The following is an 18,523-nucleotide window of genomic DNA, read 5'->3' as shown; positions in this document are numbered from 1 at the left end:
TTTCTAAGTCCCCGGCAACGGTGCCAAAAACTTGTTGCTCCCAAACGCACACGCAAGTATATGTGGTCGACAAGTAATATAGGATTGTAAGTCCAGATATCGTACCCACAGAGACTTGTGATTAACTATCAACTAAATTAAACCAAATAATTAGTCTATTCAAGCGAATCCCAACGTATGCATATTTAATTAAAATTAATCTAGAGTAACAAATTAAGAGATTAAAGAAAACAACGATAATCTTAAAGACGAATTCAATGTGAGTAAATATTCTAGAGCTATGGGTTAGCTAACAATCCCGTTGAGTTTTTCACTTAAATCGTCAAATTAATTTATCTGGTTTATTGGTTGACAGGGTTAATATTGCTCGTAGCCTTCTCCCAAAGTACAACTCGCCTATTCAAGCTAACCTAACGCCTATATTCCTATGGAATTAAGATTAACAAGAACGCATTTATAATTCCAGTATAATAACCAAGCAAGGCGATTAGGTATATTCCTATCCTAACCGCAAATCCGCTCCCCCTAAGAGTTAAGATCTTGCTCTACTCAATCTTATATGCAATCTAGAATTTCCTCTCCCGAGTTCAATCCTAGATTCGTAGATAGTATTTAATTGGTGATCAAGCAATCAAATAATTAAGCGCAAGATTGAATAAATAAACCAATATGATAAAATAATAAGAACAATTCAAGCTTCAAACCACAACGTTCATGTAGCACCCAAAACTCTAGAACTAATAAACTATAAAATTAAAGGAACAGAAAAGAAGAAAAACTAGTTGGAAGCCTCCTGCAATCGTGGTGTGTGTTCCTCCACGTGAATTCTCCTTCAAAATATGTTAGATCTCTCTAAAGTGGCGTCCTCCCCCAAAATATATGTTTAGTCTTGCTTTTATACGTGTTGGATAGGTCTAGGGTCGAATAAACCGTGCCGGGCAAAATAGGACAAAATCCGCGTCACCGGCGCCCAGCGCCCTCCAGGGCGCTAGAGACAATAGCGTTTTCAATTCTTGCCTTCAATTCCTTTTTCGTTACTTCATCAATTGCAATTTATAAGCTTTCTTGTCTCCACTTGGGGGACAATGATCAAAGTGTGTCCCCCTTATTATATTTATTTATTTTTCTTCCTTTTCCTTCCGTGTTTCATCTAATTTTGCTCCAAATCTCTTTATCTTCATACCGTTTTATTCCTACACAGTTAAAATATAATATTAAGCACAAAATAATATAACTAATATTCAAAAGACGATTAAAAAGTACTAGAACATGAGGCAACAATGGAAAAATATACGCATTTATTGCCGAACATCAGCCACCTTTAAATCCTAGATCCGCCTCTAGTCGCACCTATCATCGCATGAGAATAGTAAGTGCAACCGTATAATAGTACTCTTAACTTAGTAGTTTAAAATACTGGCCTCATTTGTTTGCATTTAATGGAGGTCTGAATCTTAATCATTCAGACCTCAGTTATTAAGTGCGTTTGTCTTAAAAGCCTGAATCTTAATCATTCAGATCTTAATCATTAAGTGCTTTTATTTTTTTTACGAAGCATCATTAATTTCATTAAGATGCTATCATCCACATTCATTACTAACTACCGCCACAGCCTACTATTATCAACTAACACCACCACCATCCTCAATCATAGCCGCCACCACTACCACCACCCAACATCCTACTACCACCACCATCATCCCCAACCATAACCACACTCACCCACCTCAACTACACCATTAGCCACCCCATCACCATCAATAACCATAGTCGACACCGTCCACCATTATAAACTATCACCACCCACCATCACCTTCCTCAACCACAACCACAATCACAACCACCACCACCATACACCATTATTAACTATCACATCCACCACCACCATCCTCAACCATAATCTCTATAGCTACCAATCACCACTAGCTACTACCTAGAACCACCACCATCAATCAAAATCACCACCAATCACCGCCTTTAGCCACACCATAAGTACCTACGTTAACCATCACCACAAAAAACTATCATATATATTATTGATAGAATATTAGATTAATTAATATTTTATTTGAATTTACGTTTATTAATTTTTAAATAAAGATAAATTCTATATATTCAGTTGTTTAAAAAACAAACAATCTTAATCATTTAGTATTCAGATCTTAAAACACATCTTAATATTCAGATGTGTATTCAGATTCAGATATCTTAATCTTAATATACATCTTGATATTCAGACATCTATTCAGATTCAGACTTTTTAATCTTTTAAAAAAACAAATGAGGCTACTCACCCTAATTGATGCATGGAATACACATGTACTATAATAGTACTCTAAACTTAATGAATTAAAATGCGAAAAAACAAGCCCAAAAAAATATCCATCATTGGGTATTAGAGAGTGACTTTTGTCTAAAAACAGACCATATTTTCTTAGGCAAAGGTAATGCTGTATGGTGGTCCGGGCCCGGGCCTAAATGGGCTAAACGGGCCTGGGCTTAGCGGTCCCGGGCTCTGGCGGTCCCGGGCTTCGTGGGCTCAACGGGTGGAACCAGCCCATGACGGGNAACTCCCCTGTCGTTTCCGGTGGCATATCCTTGTATCACCGGTAATGTTGTATGGTGGTCCGGGCCCGGGCCTAAATGGGCTAAACGGGCCTGGGCTTAGCGGTTCGGGCTCCGGCGGTCCCGGGCTTCACGGTCCCAGGCTTCGTGGGCTCAACGGGTAGGACCAGCCCGTGACGGGCCTAAGCCCATATGGTCCTGGGCTAAATGGGTCGGGCTCGTGGGCTTAGCGGGCCTAACGGGCTTTTTTATTTCCGGGCTTTTTTTTAAAATTTTTTTTGTTTAAGGCAATTTCTTGTAAACCATATATGTATGTATATATATAAATTGCTCTTATACATGGCTATATAAATATATGTAGTATATATAATATAGAAATCTAATTATTAAAGTGTTTGACGAAAAAGTAAAATAACAAAACAATAGTAAAACTAAATTGGCATGCATAATAAATTAATAACAAAGTACAACATGAAGCATAAATACGTCTAATAATTTTAAAATAACACAAATTGTTGAAAAATCTTAAAGACGAATTTGCGGATAAATACCCTCAACACAATACTTTATATGCCTCCTTAAAATGCCTGTGGTACACCCTGAACGAAAATTTAAGACTCTTCCACAGTTCTTGCACTTTAATATTTGGCCTTCTTCATTTTCTTCAAGCACTTCATAGTATTGCGAAACAAATAAGCGCACTCGTTCCGAACGAGGCATGATTTAACTTGAAAATTGAGATTGAGACTTGAAGTCTTGAAAATTGGAGATTGAGAGATTGAGAGAAATTTAGATTGAGAAATGAGTATTGAGTATCGAAATAAAGAAGAGGGAGGGGGGTATTTATAGTGTTAGAGAAGGTTAGTTTGTAAATTGATAAAAAAAAAAGCTATTTGTGCAATATGACCGTTGGTGGTCATTGGGGGTGGGGCCCTCGTTTTGAAAAAATCTTGTTTTGTAGTATATATAGTACTACTTCTTCAAGTATATATAATATATATAGTATACTAGTATAGTATACTATATATAGTATGTTATGTATATATATTCCCTTATATATTTTCTTGTAGTATATATATTGTATGTTATGTATATATATTCCCTTATATATTATAGTATACTATATATAGTATGTTATGTATATATATTCCCTTATATATTTTCTTGTAGTATATATTGTATGTTATGTATATATATTCCCTTATATATTTTCTTTTAGTATATATTGTATGTTATGTATATATATTATAGCTTATAAATAATTGCAAGTTAAAGACAAAAAAATATTGCAAAGAGATATTCAAGGGCATGTCTTATAATTTTTATTACCAAAAATGGCATATCTTTCTTAGTCTTCTTCCCCCCAATGGAATGAGCACAACAAGGTACTAATACCACCATTAAAAAGAGAAAAAACTAAAGAAGATGTACCAAAGTACAAGTTACACCATAATCTACATTGTATCTCTAACAAATCTCATAAATCCTTCAAGGTTCGGAGGAGGTTCCGTTGGTGGAGGTGGAAAAGAAGCTTGTTCATCACCACTTCCGGGCGAAGCAGCATCCTCCGCAAGTTCCGCTATCATTTCTTCATAAGCTTCATCTATCTCCGGTTGTGATTCCGCAAGTCCAAAGTTTCTTCTTTCCGAGTGGATCCAATCTCTGAACAGTACTGATTTTTCCAAGCTCTCCCTCATAGACGCTCTATGATCACCTATTTGAAGTCTTTCTTGACTGAAAGCGCTCTCTGATGCAACAGTTGAAGCTTGAATAGCTAAAATATCCCGAGCCATCCTTGCAAGAACCGGAAAATGTTTTTCCCTTGCCTTCCACCATTCTAAAAGATCAAAAGTGCCGTCTGGATTCTCCTTTTCAAGTCCCTGCGACAAATAAACTTGAAGCTCATTTAGATGTGAAGTTTCATCATAATTATCACCTTGAGAACCCCTGAACTCCGTCCAAGATTTAAGTGCTTTTAAGCCCGCAGCTCTTTTAGACAATTGTGAACTAGATGAAGTAGGGGTTGGAACATTTGGCCTAGCATGATCTAAGGCAAGTTGATAAGCATTATAAATTGTTTGAGCATTAATTTTAATTGAGGCTTTTGCATCTGCAAGTGTAGAAAATTCCTCATTTGAAAGATCTAAAGCCTTATAAATATTTGAGTACCAAAAGTGAGGACCTCCTAATTTCATTGTAGGATTTAACATTGCAGCAACACCATAAATAGGGGGGATAGGGAAAAAATATTTTTTAAACTTTTCTTTCATTGCATTTATAGCAAGTTTATAAATTTTCCCACCCTCCGAAATTCAACAAACAAATCACATAGTGCTGCAATATAAACTAAACAATTTGAAATAGTAGGATACTATTGCCCAGAAAATGCATTTGTAGCAATTTGAAAATGTTCTAAAAAATCTATAAGAATTTTAACATTCGTCCAATCTTGATTTGTAAGGATTTCATCATCATCCTCACCACCAACACGAGCATTAAACGTTGCATTAATTGGGTTTCTATATTCATATGCAACTACTAAACTTTCGTACATATAATTCATCTAGTCGGACAAGGTTTAGGAACCTTTCTTTCTCTAAGGCCATATTCATCACATTTTTTAAAATACTCTCTAAGTCTACTTCTACGGTTTGAATAAAAAAGCCAATTAAGAGCCATTCTAACCTTTTCAATTTCTAAATTTAAAATTCGCATACCATCACCGACAATTAAATGATAAATATGACAAATACATCTCACATGGAATATATTACTAAATGCAGGATTTAGTGTTGTTGTAAGTATGCCTATAGCACTAGTGTTACTAGAAGCATTATCCATAGAAATTGCCATTATTTTATCTCTAATGCAGAAATATCTACAAAATATCTGCAACAGTGTTAGCAATAAACTTACCTGTGTGACGTGAATTAATTATTCTATATGCAATAATGCGTTTTTGCATTATCCACCTCCTCATCTATCCAATGACTTCTAACAGTTAGATAATCACAGTCATTATTACTTCTACCAATATCAGTAGTAATAGAAATCCGATTAGTTATATGAGTAAATAAATACCGCAAATATTGTTCATATTCATGTTTATATTTATAAATATCGCTCTTAACTGTTGCGCGAGGCCAACCTTTATAAGTAGGATTAAAAACTTTTCTAATATAATGCACAAAATTAGGATTAGAAGGAAAAGTATAGGGTAAGCACATAACGGTAACCATCTTTGCTAATTCTTCACGATCTTTATTTGGATCGTAATATAAAATACCTCCGGTCACAGTGTTAATTCCTGGTTGAACTAGATTTGAACCTGTACTAGGGTTAACCGCAGTATCTATACTTGTCCCCTCTAGCTTCGCTTTCATTTGTAAATATCTAACTTTATCTCTAGGGTGTGTTTGTATGTGCCTAGCCAAACTACCCGTGCCGCTACAGTCTCCAGTATATTTATGCGCCAGCAATTTCCCACAATTGTTACACTTAGCCTTATTTTGTTCTCTTACTTGAGTAAAAAAGTTTCAAACTAATGATGTTTCTAGGCGTTTAGAAGGTTGTCTATTAAAAGTAGGGGTTTCTACAGGTGGGTCGGCCGGTGCATCAGTTGGGTTATTAACAGGATTAGTAGGTGTATCATCTAAATCGGGTTGGATTTCATCTACATCCTCATTTTTCTCATCATTTTCTAAGATAGTTTTATTAGGATAAAGAGCATTCATAACTTCTTCATTTAATCTTTGACCTGGTGCAACATTATGGCAAAATTCACTATCGAAAAATTAAAAACAAGGGTTATCACTATCAAGAATAATAGGAGCAGCAGGACGGGTAACAGGTCTGGGTCGGGGAGCCGGGGGAACGGTAGTAGGTTGGCGACTACTTTCACCAATTTTAGCTTTTCCCTTACCACCAAACATTTTTTTCAAAGAAAATGCCATATTAATTACAATTATGCAAACTAAAATACACAAAAATATATTCTTAAAACTTAAGAGTTGGAACGAGTTTACCGAATTGCCGAACAACTTCTTGAAAATTGAAAATCGTTGAAGACTTGAAGACTTGAATACTTCAATTCACCAACTTCACAATTTTTCACGAAATTGCAATAATAAAATAAACAATTATAGAAGAGAAATTAGATATAGATTGAGAGAGATTGAGAGAGATTGATGAATTGGTGAGTAAAAATGAAAGAATGAGGGGGTATTTATAGTTGAGAATTGGGAAAAAGTGTAATTATATAAAGTTTGGGGGCCAAATGGCTATTTTTTAAAGTGACCAACGGATAAATTATGAAGGTCAACGGCTAGATTTTAAAAATCTGACCGTAAAAAAATAACCGTTGGAGCCCGTTAGGCCCGGTTGAACCGGCCCAGGCCCGCCTGCCGGTCCCGGGCTCGTGGGCTTATAGAAGTGAACCGGCCCGCCACGGGCCTCCTGCACCATTGGAGACCGGCCCACCAGGACCGGCTCGCCAGGACCGTTTAGCCCGTTAAGACCGCGGGCCCGATCCGGTCCCGGTCCCAGCCCGGCCCACCATACAGCATTAGGCAAAGGTCTAATGAACATCAAATTTTCAAGGAAAAAGTATAGTAATAAAAATATTATAACTATAAGGTTAAGAAAAAGCAAAGATAAAACAAGTTTAACTAAACTACCAAGAAATAATACAAGCTTGTGATGAGAAAGAGTCAAAGAAGAGCCTAATTTCACTCAAATCCAAGATAATGTCATCCACCATATTTGAGAGGCAAAGAAATTTATTTTCAGCTCCTAATATTTGGATCTCCCAATCACGTGTCATTAAGTTAACGGTGTAATAGCAGAATTCTAGTACGTACTAATAATTTTTCCACATGAAAAAGATAGCAAATTCTCTATTACAAGCTGAGATAGAGAGGGTGCCTTTTTTGTTTGTTTGATCTCAATAACAAAGCAGGTTAGATATAAGAGGGCAGAAGAGCTTTGTTGATAAAAGTACTTTTTCTCTGCCATATTTCTAACTCTGACTAGTTATTGAGATTGAAGGTTTTCAGGCTTCTGTAAATAATAATAATAATAATAAGGAGAAAAAAAGTAAATAAAAGATAAAAATGGCATTCACAGGAACTTTGGATAAATGCTCAGCTTGTGATAAGACTGTTTATTTTGTTGATTTGTTGTCTGCGGATGGTGTTACTTATCATAAATCCTGCTTCAAATGTAGCCATTGCAAAGGCACTCTTGTGGTATGTTTTCTTTTTTCATATTAACTGTTTTTTTCTCTATTTTCTTTCCCTTTTCTTGTTCCTCATCCTCTATTTGCCCGAATCAATCAATCAACTATACCGCAATCTTAATAATATCTAAGGTTAGTTGTACAAATTCTGCATATGTATTCGGAGGATCTGTCATAACTAGTCTTTTCTTAACCAGACTTACTGCCCTGTAGGCACGCGCAGTGGCGGGTCACAAGAGTGTTCAATTGACCACCCTTTAATTAAAAAATTCCCATGTATATATAGGTAAAATATTACGTTTTAGAGGTATATAACACATATTGAACACCCTTTGTCGGAATTTTTTTTTTCACTTCTTTCAAATCTGAATACTCTTGGAAAAATTCCTAGCTTTGCCTCTGGGCGCGCCTTCTACGCTTATCACTCACCTATAACCTTGATGCATGCCCCATTTGGACAATATGCATAATACGCAAAGCAGCTAAGACATAACTCGTCGATTGATATATTCTTGCAATAGTAAAGTTATAAGACGATGTATGAGGACCGCGGATGCCTGTCTAATGCTAATAAGTTAAAGGAAGTTGGTGACCTGATAACAAAGAGCAATTGATCCAAGCCCTGAGGAATGGTGGCCGTAATTATAACGGTCCAGGCTTTGAACCAGCTATATATACTTGACAAAACTCGTATAAAACAAGAAGAAGAAAAACACATTTTCATCTCTAGATCTCAACTTCTGTTTTTATGTGGGATTCTTAAGATCTTGAAGGGCGAAAATCTTGAATGCAATTACGTTTTGGCTTTACTAGATATTAAGCTGTTAAAATATTGAATAATAGTCAGTTGATTATTAAGAATTTATAAATCAATGTCCCCCATTGTTTTTGTGTTTCTTACTTCTGTTACACTTATGATAGATTTGATAAAATGGCATTTTATTGGCAGATGAGCAACTACTCTTCCATGGAAGGAGTCCTCTACTGCAAGGCTCATTTCGAACAGCTTTTTAAGGAATCTGGAAACTTTACCAAGAATTTTCAGAATTGTAAGAAATCCATTTTAATTAATTTAGTATATTTTTCCTAAGTCTATTTTATCTTCATTTCTACTAATCATCTACATTGTTTTAATTAACATTTGAGCAGCTAAGGCTGAGAGGCAAAATTCACTGGTATGTTTTGTTTATATTTCACAACTTCATATTTCTACATCATCCGTTTAACTTTTCTATACCACCGTTAATTTTCTTCTTTTCTTGTGTTTGTTAAGAAAAGAATACAATATTTTTCTAGCATGGAAATTAAATTAAAAAATTAATATTCTCTTTTAATAGTTGTTTCTTTAACATTCTTAGCTAATAATTTAATTTGTTTTTATTTTGTGCAGACAAGGGCTCCAAGCAAACTATCTGCTATGTTCTCTGGGACCCAAGATAAATGTGCTGCTTGCGACAAAACTGTTTATCCACTTGAAAAGGTATAAAACAATCATTTTTTGCTTAAATAAAAGGTTTATGACATTAGTGAATGACTCAATTAATCAACAATCCTCAATTCAAACATCATTAGACTATTTTGGCCATCAACCTATCGCGACCCTCTTTCTTTATTCGAACTAACTGGAATGGCTATGCTTTACTCAAATAGGCGGAGTTTATATGTTATAAATGAATTAACTTAACTTACATATATCGATAGTATAAAGAACCTTATTGACACTATTAACTGATTATAGCATGCCATTACTATATTTGCTAGGTTGACATATTAGAATTTTGCTACGATGAATTACATGTTGTTATAGTCCAACCTAAACGATGTAACAAACTTATCCACAACTGACTAACGATGCATGAAACTTGACTGACGGTGCATAAAACTTAAACTCTTAACGATCTTACAGGTGACAATGGAAGGAGAATCATTTCACAAGTCATGTTTCAAGTGTGCACATGGAGGGTGTCCACTTACCCATGCAACATATGCTTCCCTTGATGGAAATCTCTATTGCAAACACCATTTTGCTCAGCTCTTCATGGAAAAAGGAAATTACCAACATGTCCTCAAAGCTGCTAATAATAAGAAGAGTAGTGCTGCTGTGACACCAGTAAATGACACTGAGGAAAATGAAGCTGAAGAAGAGAATAATAATAAGGAGCCTGAAAATGCAGAGGAACCACAACAACAGTCATAAAAGAACGTGCCCTTGATTTCTCCCCTTATATATCTTACAATTGATCCTTTCTATCTATTTTGATCCAATATCTTAGTTTTTCTGATATGTTTTATAAAAAAAGTTTTCCCATTTGTTTATATATATCCAAGGCAACCCTCATATGTAATTAAATTTTATTGTCTGGATTTAATATTCCTTTTGTTAATATATAAACGTTTTCTGCAATGTTGTTTAATTTCAAGGTATTCACAAAGCCTTCCTACAGCAGCCTACCTTCACAATTTGCATGTTCTCCATGATCTTAATTGCAAATCGTGTGCTCATACCCCTGAAACCATAGCCCACTTATTTTTAGACTCTGACATTGTCCGACCAATATGGACTTTCTTCCATATAAACACTATTGCTCCCAACTTCAACGAATGGCTTTGCTTGCACTGTCTGCGTATTCAAGGACCCTTTTTCTACCAAGGAATTGAGGTCCCTGCCATGTTAATGGTTCCTTTCATCCTTTGGTATATTTGGATTATACGGAATCATAATCTTTTTCATAATTACCACAAGGAATTGTCTGTAATTGTTATCATGTGTCATCTTATAGAATTTTTCTTTCTTTCACCAGCTTGTTCTCCTAAAGCCAACACGTGCACTCTTTACATTAAATGATACCCACCGCCTAATAATTTTGTCAAGCTTAACATTGACGGCGCCTTCAATCAAGCAACTAACAGAGCGGGAGCTGCCTGTAGGAATTTTTCGTAACTCGACCAATCAATGGATCCGGGGATTCACAACCAGTTTAACTTGCTTCTCTGCTACTGAAGCTGAATTAATAGCACTTCGGCTAGGCCTACAGTTAGCTAAAGACTTTAGCCTCTGGCCGCTTCAAATGGAAACTGATTCACAGGTAGTTCATGCTGGAACTGGATCGTGTGGAGCTTAGACATGTATACCGAGAAGCTAATATAATGTTGTAGTAGATGCCTTGGCTAAGCATGGGATGAACCTCACACCCTCAGCTGGACGACAACCATGGCATCCTTTATATTACTTCTCCCCCTCCCTCTGCTTTATCAGCTTTATCAGCTGGACGAAGACTTGAACGCTCGAACAGTCTTGGCTTGTAATAACTATAACTGTTATGTTACTTAATTTCTAATCTAAGTATCCTTATTAAAAAAGAAAAAACATTAATTATATTGGTGTTATGTTTTTGTGAAAATTATACTACTTCACATATCATGACTATGAGAAAAGGAAATTAATAGATTCGTATTTAATTTACTTTAGCAGAATATAATGTCAGTGATGTCAAACACGATTTGCTTGAACACCCTGATGATGAGATCATATGATACTCATCTGAATTCAAAGAAAAATAGAAAGCAAGAAGTTCTTCCAAATCCTTTGATGCCCTCATATAATTCTCCACTATCATTGACTCCCTGAAATCTTTCTATGGATCTTTAGATGATTTCACCAATGTAAAACTTTCTAAAACACTACAACTCCTTGAACAAACACTCTTTCTGCTAACTAGACCATAATTAATTAATACTAGTACTACTTCCCAAAATGAGCTAGCACACATAATCTTGAAAACTAAATACTCCAACTAGGCAGCTAAAACAGGGAATCGACGCCGAAATATAATAAGCGAGCACTATCTCTCTGAGAGAAAAACAGAAACAGCAAAAACTTTGGCAGAACTTTCACTAGTATTAAGTTTTAGTAGTGCTACATAAACTATCAACAGCCATCTTTAATATGTCGATCATATATCCCTAGCTAGTAAAAACTATAACAGAAACATAAGAAAAATTCAAAATATATTGATAAATCATAGTATTGTAGTACAGGCTGGTTTGTAACTTTATCTAAGAGCTAGCATGGGATAATTAAACTACATTATCTAGCAAATATATTCTCTGACTAATAGAAATTGATAGTATCCAGATCGACATCATCCGCGGAAGTCCACAAAGTAGCATGTTGATGGTCTTTGACTTGGTATTCCATATTCTCTTGATCATCCTTTGCTATATCATCATTCGACGACATTATTCCATTGTCTTCAGCTTGAACATCTTCTGATTGCATAACGGAATCAATATATTCTTCAAGTAAATGGACTTGGACTTCATCTTCCTGATCTACGCAATCTTCAACATACTCCTCATGATCATTCACTTTAACAATATCCTCTGGGGAATCCAACAAACCAAGTACATGGTCTCTAACTTGATCTCCCTCTACATATTGGATAATATTATTCTCTTGATCATCCTTTGCTATACCATTCGACGTTATTCCATTGTCTTTAACTTGAACATCTTCTTGCAACATGCTGTTGATAAATTCTTCAATATCTCTCATATTATCACGATCATTAACTACCTCATCAATATTATTATTTCCATTTTTCTTGTCACCAGGTTTTTCCTTCTTCTTGATCTTACAAATTACGAAACCATTGTTCTTAATCTCCCTAGCATTCAGGTAGTGATCATACAAAGAGTACTCAGTCATCAACCATTCGCCGTTTACGTTGTTTGACGATTTGTTAGTGGGGATATACTTCAAACTTTTCACGTATCCCATGAGTCTCCCTTTATAATCAAACACATCTCGGCCTTTATTTTGAGGCTTCCAAGTGCCCTTCCCAACAGTTCTTGAAACTCTTTTCCACGTTGGCTTCTCTTTCTTTTGTGGAGTTATGAAGTAACGAGTATTGTTGTTATTCCCGTGATCATATGCTTCGAATATCTGCCATGGCTACTTGTCGGCGTAGAGATCAGCATGACTTCATACTGTGCGTGAAGAGGCTCGTCTCTCACAAACCCTAGTAAATACTCCAACACTTCTCTTTCCGTCGGGTAAAACCGATTACCCATTGGACGTCCCTTAGCCTGACAATCAGAGTATACTGCCATTGCACAAAGAAAGGAAACAAGCTGAGAGAACGGATGAAGAACTTTAGTGGCAAACCCTAAAATGGTGATACTGAGATAGTCGTTTCTAGGGTTTTAGGAAGTATTATATTTATAGATGAAGCTGATGGGTTGATGTAAATCCTATTCTTACTAGTACTAAACGGCATTGCTTTTTTTTTCTTTTTCCTAAATTCATTTCCTGATATTTTGCAGTTGTTTTATTTATTTTTCTTTTTCAGATTGATTACTGGAGAGTGAAAGTAACAACCTTTTTCAAGTTTCAGGTTTCCTAAATGAAATGGCGACTTGTCCTATTTTTTTAATTTATTTTAAAAAACACATAGTTCAATTGTTTTATATGAATATAGTTTAGAAACTTCAATTAATGATACAAAAGAATAGTTAATTTGTAACTTATATATACTGAGTACAAATAGTAAAGTTCAAAAAATAATTTTATGACTTTATTACAACTTGTAAAGTTCAGCGCATTATCAGTTTTTTACTTTTCTCTTCAGCATGTTATTTAGAAATTTAAAATGTGGTTTTTTAATTTTCGTTTTTTGATTCGTCCATTAGTTTTTTCCATTTCTTTCTTACTTTTTTTTTATTATTATATTAGTTTACTGGAACATTTATGTCACGACCCGGATTTCCCACCATCGGAGTCGTGATGGCGCCTACTCGTGGTAGCTAGGCAAGCCAACTTACTTACCTTTCCATCACTAGCAATTATCTTTAACAGTTTATAACATCAATATAGAACATAAGTCTAATAAGCTTCCGAACTACTGCTACTGCTGTTTCTCAAAACCTGGACCTGTGCACAATTGCACAGAAGTGTAGCATCAGCACAACCGACCCTATGTGCTGGTAAGTGTCTAGCCTAACCCCGGCGAAGTAGTGACGAGGGTAGACTGGACACCACATAAACCTGTGCAGTTATAAATATATACAGCGGAAATCGAATACCAAGTAATTAACATCATGGGAGAGGAAACATACTATGTGGAGATACAATAATAACAATCCAGAGTAACAACTAAAACAGCCTAGAAATCCACAATGAAACACGAAATTAATATTCAGACATAAACACATGATGTCAACAAATGTTGCGGCGTGCAACCCGCTCCATAATACTGCTGTTGCAGCGTGCAACCCGATCCACATTATTTATCATTTATCATTGTTGCGGCGCGCAACCTGATCCTCATATGTTATTGTTGCGGCGCGCAACCCGATCCTCAACATCATTGTTGCGGCGCACAACCCGATCCTCAATATCATTTAACAGTCCGACTTCCCAAACAACAGTCACAATCAAGGGGCATAAATAAACAAATATTTGACAACCATCCCGGCAAGGGAAAGAATCCAACAAGTTCAACCAAACGTCCCGACAAGGGAATAATCAACAACGCTTTCTCTTTCTTACTTTCCTTATCTTAAAATTCACTCTACTATTTTGAGTCAACACTCCAAAGAATCAAGTCATTTCGTATACTTTCAATATTCGTATCACAATCCGAGCCAATGCTCCCAGGAATCAAGTGATCATATTACCGTTCACATGTTATTCACAACAACTAGAAATCCTCCAATAGACACGGAGTTCACAACCAAGTCACAATAATTACATTATAAAGACTCACGGTCATGCTAGACACCAATGTATAGATACTCGTCACCATGCCTATACATCGTACTCGATCACATAGCAATTAACAACAAGATTCAACTCCTATTCCCTCAAGCTAGGGTTAAACCAAACACTTAACTCAAAGCCTTGAAATCCACTTAATCCTCAACTATTGCTTTACCTCGCGGTTCCACCTCCAATTCGCTCGAATCTAATCACAAATTGCTCAATTACTTTAGCAAACACTATATGAATTAGTTTGAATGCATAAAACGATTTTCCCAAAGTTTTACTCAAAATTTTCCAAAACGCCCCCGGGCCCACGTGGTCAAAACTCGAGGTTCGAACCAAAATCTGGTTACCCATTCCCCCACGAGTTTAAATATATAATTTATTTTGAAATCGGACCTCAATTCGAGGTCCAACTTCCCAATTTATAAAAAACCTAGGTTCTACCCAAAAATCCCAATTTCACCCATGAAAATCTTTGATTTCAAGTGGAAAACATGTTTAATGATATTAAAGATTGAAAGAATTGAGTAAAAATCAACTTACAAGTGATTTGGGATGAAGTTTGCTCTTGAAAATTCGCCTATGGTGTTTGGGTTTTGAAAGAATGGTGAAAAGTGATGAAAATTCGACTAAGTATAAAATTTGCTGGGCCTCGGATATGGGAAATGCGAACATAGGTTCGCATTTGCGAACAATGCAGGCCTGGGAAATGCGAGACTATTTTTTCGCATTTGCGAATTCAAGCTGCCAGGGGACCCTTCGCATTTGCGAATTGGGTCTCGCATTTGCGAACCAGGGTCCATCGCATTTGCGACGCCTGGTTTCGCATTTGCGAAGCTTGGTCTACCTGGGCTGGTTTCGCATTTGCGAACCAGCCTTCGCATTTGCGATAGCTGGGCCTTCGCATTTGCGAACCCTGGCTTCGCATTTGCGAAAATTGCAGAAGCCAAATACCAGATTTTTCAAAACATGAGAAATGCACTCCGATGCCTATCCAAAACTCATCCGAGCCCTCGGGGCTCCAAACCAAACATGCACACAACCTCAAAAACATCCTACGGACTTACTCGCACGATCACATCGCCAAAATAACATCATATACATAGAATCAAGCCTCAAAACTCATGATTTTCTTTGAAATGTTCATAAAGCCTCAAATTTCCATTTCGAGTCCGAAACACGTCAAACGACGTCCGATTTCGATCAAACTTTACAGAAAGCGCTTAACACATATTTAAGACTTGTACCGGGCGTCGGAACCAAAATACGAGCCCGATACCATAGTCTTTTAATCAATTTTCATTTCCATTTTCCTTAATAATTTCAGAAAAACAATTTCACGGAAAAATTCATATCTCGGGCTCTAGACCTCGGAATTCGATTCCGGGCACATGCCCGAGTCCCATATTTTTCTACGGACCTTCCGGGACCGTCCAATCTTGGGTCCGGGTCCGTTTACCAAAAATGTTGACCAAAGTCAACTATAATCATATTAATATCGAAATTCTTCAAATTTTTTCACGGAATTCACATATTTCAACATAAAAGCTTTCCGGCTACGCGCCCGGACTGCGCACGCAAATCAAGGCAAGCAAAAAAATGAGGTTTTAAGGCCTCGAAAGCACGGAATGGATGAGGAAATAGGTGATGACCCTTTGGGTCGTCACATATCAGCAGTTTGAGAGCATTCTTCCACAAGTTTCAGAAGTTCTTTCGCGCTTTCAGTTTTGGGAAAAGTAGTCTTAATGTTGCCCGCAATATTCATTCGTATAAACATTAGGCTTAATCTGTTAGACCTGTCCCAGTGCTTAAAGTAGGACCTTTCTTCAGTATTACTAGTTTCAGTAATAGCTGTTGGCCTCTCAGTATAAAGTGCAACATCAAGATCTAAAACTCCAAGATGGAATTTTATCTGTTCGCACCAATCTGAGAAGTTGAGTCCGTTAAAGGTCGTAACAGAAGCGGAGTGCGAATGAAGAGCAAGTGCTGCAAATAAAATATGCCCATTCATTAATGCTTTGAGTTAAAATTAAATATATCGTTAAATTCAGAATGGTTTATGTTTTACTCTTAAATGTATATTGATGTCCACCTTTGGGTGTAACACAAAATATATTTTTTTAACATAATGATGCTTAAAATAAATTTTACATAATTCGATAATTTTAACGTACAAGTTAGTAGTATTTACTATCTTTGGATAAATAAATAAAACTAACGATACATTTAAATTATCGATTTAATGTTCAGTAATTATAAGAACAAACAATCAACCTTTGGGCGATTCATAAATGTCTTATAATCAAGAACTTCAATTTACTCATATAAAATATCCATCATGTCGTTTATAAACATCAAAACTTATGGGTAATTGGGTATAACAAATCATTATTTTGGATTTAATTATTCATAATGATTCGATCAATTTGGTGATTAACGAACCTCATGTTTATAATTCCAATGAAAATTTGAAACGGTATTCTTCCAAATATAATTCTTAAGTTTGGATTTTATCATTGAATCCACATCGGTGAATCCAATAAATTCATAGGTATTCTACTGTGTCTAACTAGCGTGATGAATATTGTTTTCACAATACTTACTAATTATGAAGTCAAGTATTTGAAGCGAATCTTTTACTTGTCGAATCCACAAAGCGAACATGTGACGACCCAAAGGGTCATCACCTGTTTTCTCACTCGTTCCGTGCTTCCGAGGCCTTGAAAACCTCATTTTTACTTGCCTCGATTTGCATGCGCAGTCCGGGCGCGTAGCCGAAAAATTTTTATGTTGAAATCCGTGAAATCCGAGAAAAATTTGAAGAATTTTATATTAACATGATTAAAGTTGACTTTGGTCAATATTTTTGGCAAACGGACCCGGACCCGAGATTGGACGGTCCCGGAAGGTCCGTAAAAAAATATGGGACTCAGGCATGTGCCCGGAGTCGAATTCCGAGGTCTAGAGCCCGAGGAAAGAATTTTTCTGTGAAATTATTTTTCTGAAATTATTAAGGAAATTGGAAATGAAAATTGATTAAAAGACTGTGGTATCGGGTTCGTATTTTGGTTCCGACACCCGGAACAAGTCTTATATATTGTTTAAGCGCTTTCTGTAAAGTTTGGTCGAAATCGGACGTCATTTGACGTGTTTCGGACCTAAATATCTAAAGTGGAAGTTTATGAAGTTTAGAAGAAAATCATGAGTTTTGAGGCTTGATTTTATGAACATAATGTTATTTTGGCGATTTGATCGCGCGAGTAAGTCTGCGGGATGCTTTTGAGGTTGTGTGCATGTTTGGTTTGGAGCCCCGAGGGCTCGGGTGAGTTTTGGATAGGCATCGGATTGCATTTTCTCATTTTTAAAAATCTGGTATTTTCAGTGCTGGTGTCTTCGCATTTGCGAAGAAATGATCGCAAATGCGATATCGCAAATGCGACCACTTGATCGCAAATGCGAAAAAGGGGAGACTTTGCTTGGGTCGCAAATGCGACAATATGTTTGCATATGCGAGGGCCGCCCAGTCGCAAATGCGACGTTTTCCTTCGCAAATGCGATAGCCCCATTTTCCCTCTGTGTTCGCAAATGCGGGAAAAGGCTCGCAAATGCGAGGTAGGGGTCATCGCAAATGCGATGTAATTTTCGCAAATGCGAAAATTGCCTCCAGACCCAAGTTCGCAAATGCGAACTACAATGTTCGCAACTCCCACGCCTGTTTTGTTCGCAAATGCGAACCTATGTTCGCATTTCCCATATCCGAGGCCCAGCAAATTTTATACTTAGTCGAATTTTCATCACTTTTCACCATTCTTTCAAAACCCAAACACCATAGGCGATATTTCAAGAGCAAACTTCATCCCAAATCATTTGTAAGTTAATTTTTACTCAATTCTTTCAACTTTTAACATCATTAAACATGTTTTCCACTTGAAATCAAGGATTTTCATGGGTGAAAT

General features: G+C 36.4%; 2 protein-coding genes across 2 annotated transcripts; one reads left to right on the top strand and one right to left on the bottom strand.

The window, feature by feature from the left end:
- The first annotated feature begins 7,452 nt into the window (after positions 1 to 7,452).
- Positions 7,453 to 10,221, top strand: LOC109220389 (LIM domain-containing protein PLIM2b-like). The gene is made up of 5 exons (XM_019384851.1): positions 7,453 to 7,811; positions 8,751 to 8,850; positions 8,951 to 8,976; positions 9,192 to 9,281; positions 9,708 to 10,221. Exons 1-5 carry the CDS (start codon positions 7,677 to 7,679, stop codon positions 9,996 to 9,998), a joined length of 642 nt encoding a protein of 213 aa, XP_019240396.1. The 5' UTR covers positions 7,453 to 7,676; the 3' UTR covers positions 9,999 to 10,221.
- A 1,691-nt stretch (positions 10,222 to 11,912) lies between these two features.
- Positions 11,913 to 12,913, bottom strand: LOC109220388 (NAC domain-containing protein 43-like). The gene is given in 3 exon segments (XM_019384849.1): positions 11,913 to 12,002; positions 12,177 to 12,778; positions 12,781 to 12,913. Coding segments are annotated over 3 exon segments (825 nt in total).
- Between the last annotated feature and the right edge of the window lie 5,610 nt (positions 12,914 to 18,523).

This window comes from Nicotiana attenuata, unplaced genomic scaffold (genome assembly GCF_001879085.1).
Source record: "Nicotiana attenuata strain UT unplaced genomic scaffold, NIATTr2, whole genome shotgun sequence".
NCBI classification, from domain to species: domain Eukaryota; kingdom Viridiplantae; phylum Streptophyta; class Magnoliopsida; order Solanales; family Solanaceae; genus Nicotiana; species Nicotiana attenuata.
The sequence above is the reverse complement of the archived record's forward strand: the minus strand, read 5'-3'. Positions and strand labels throughout refer to the sequence as shown.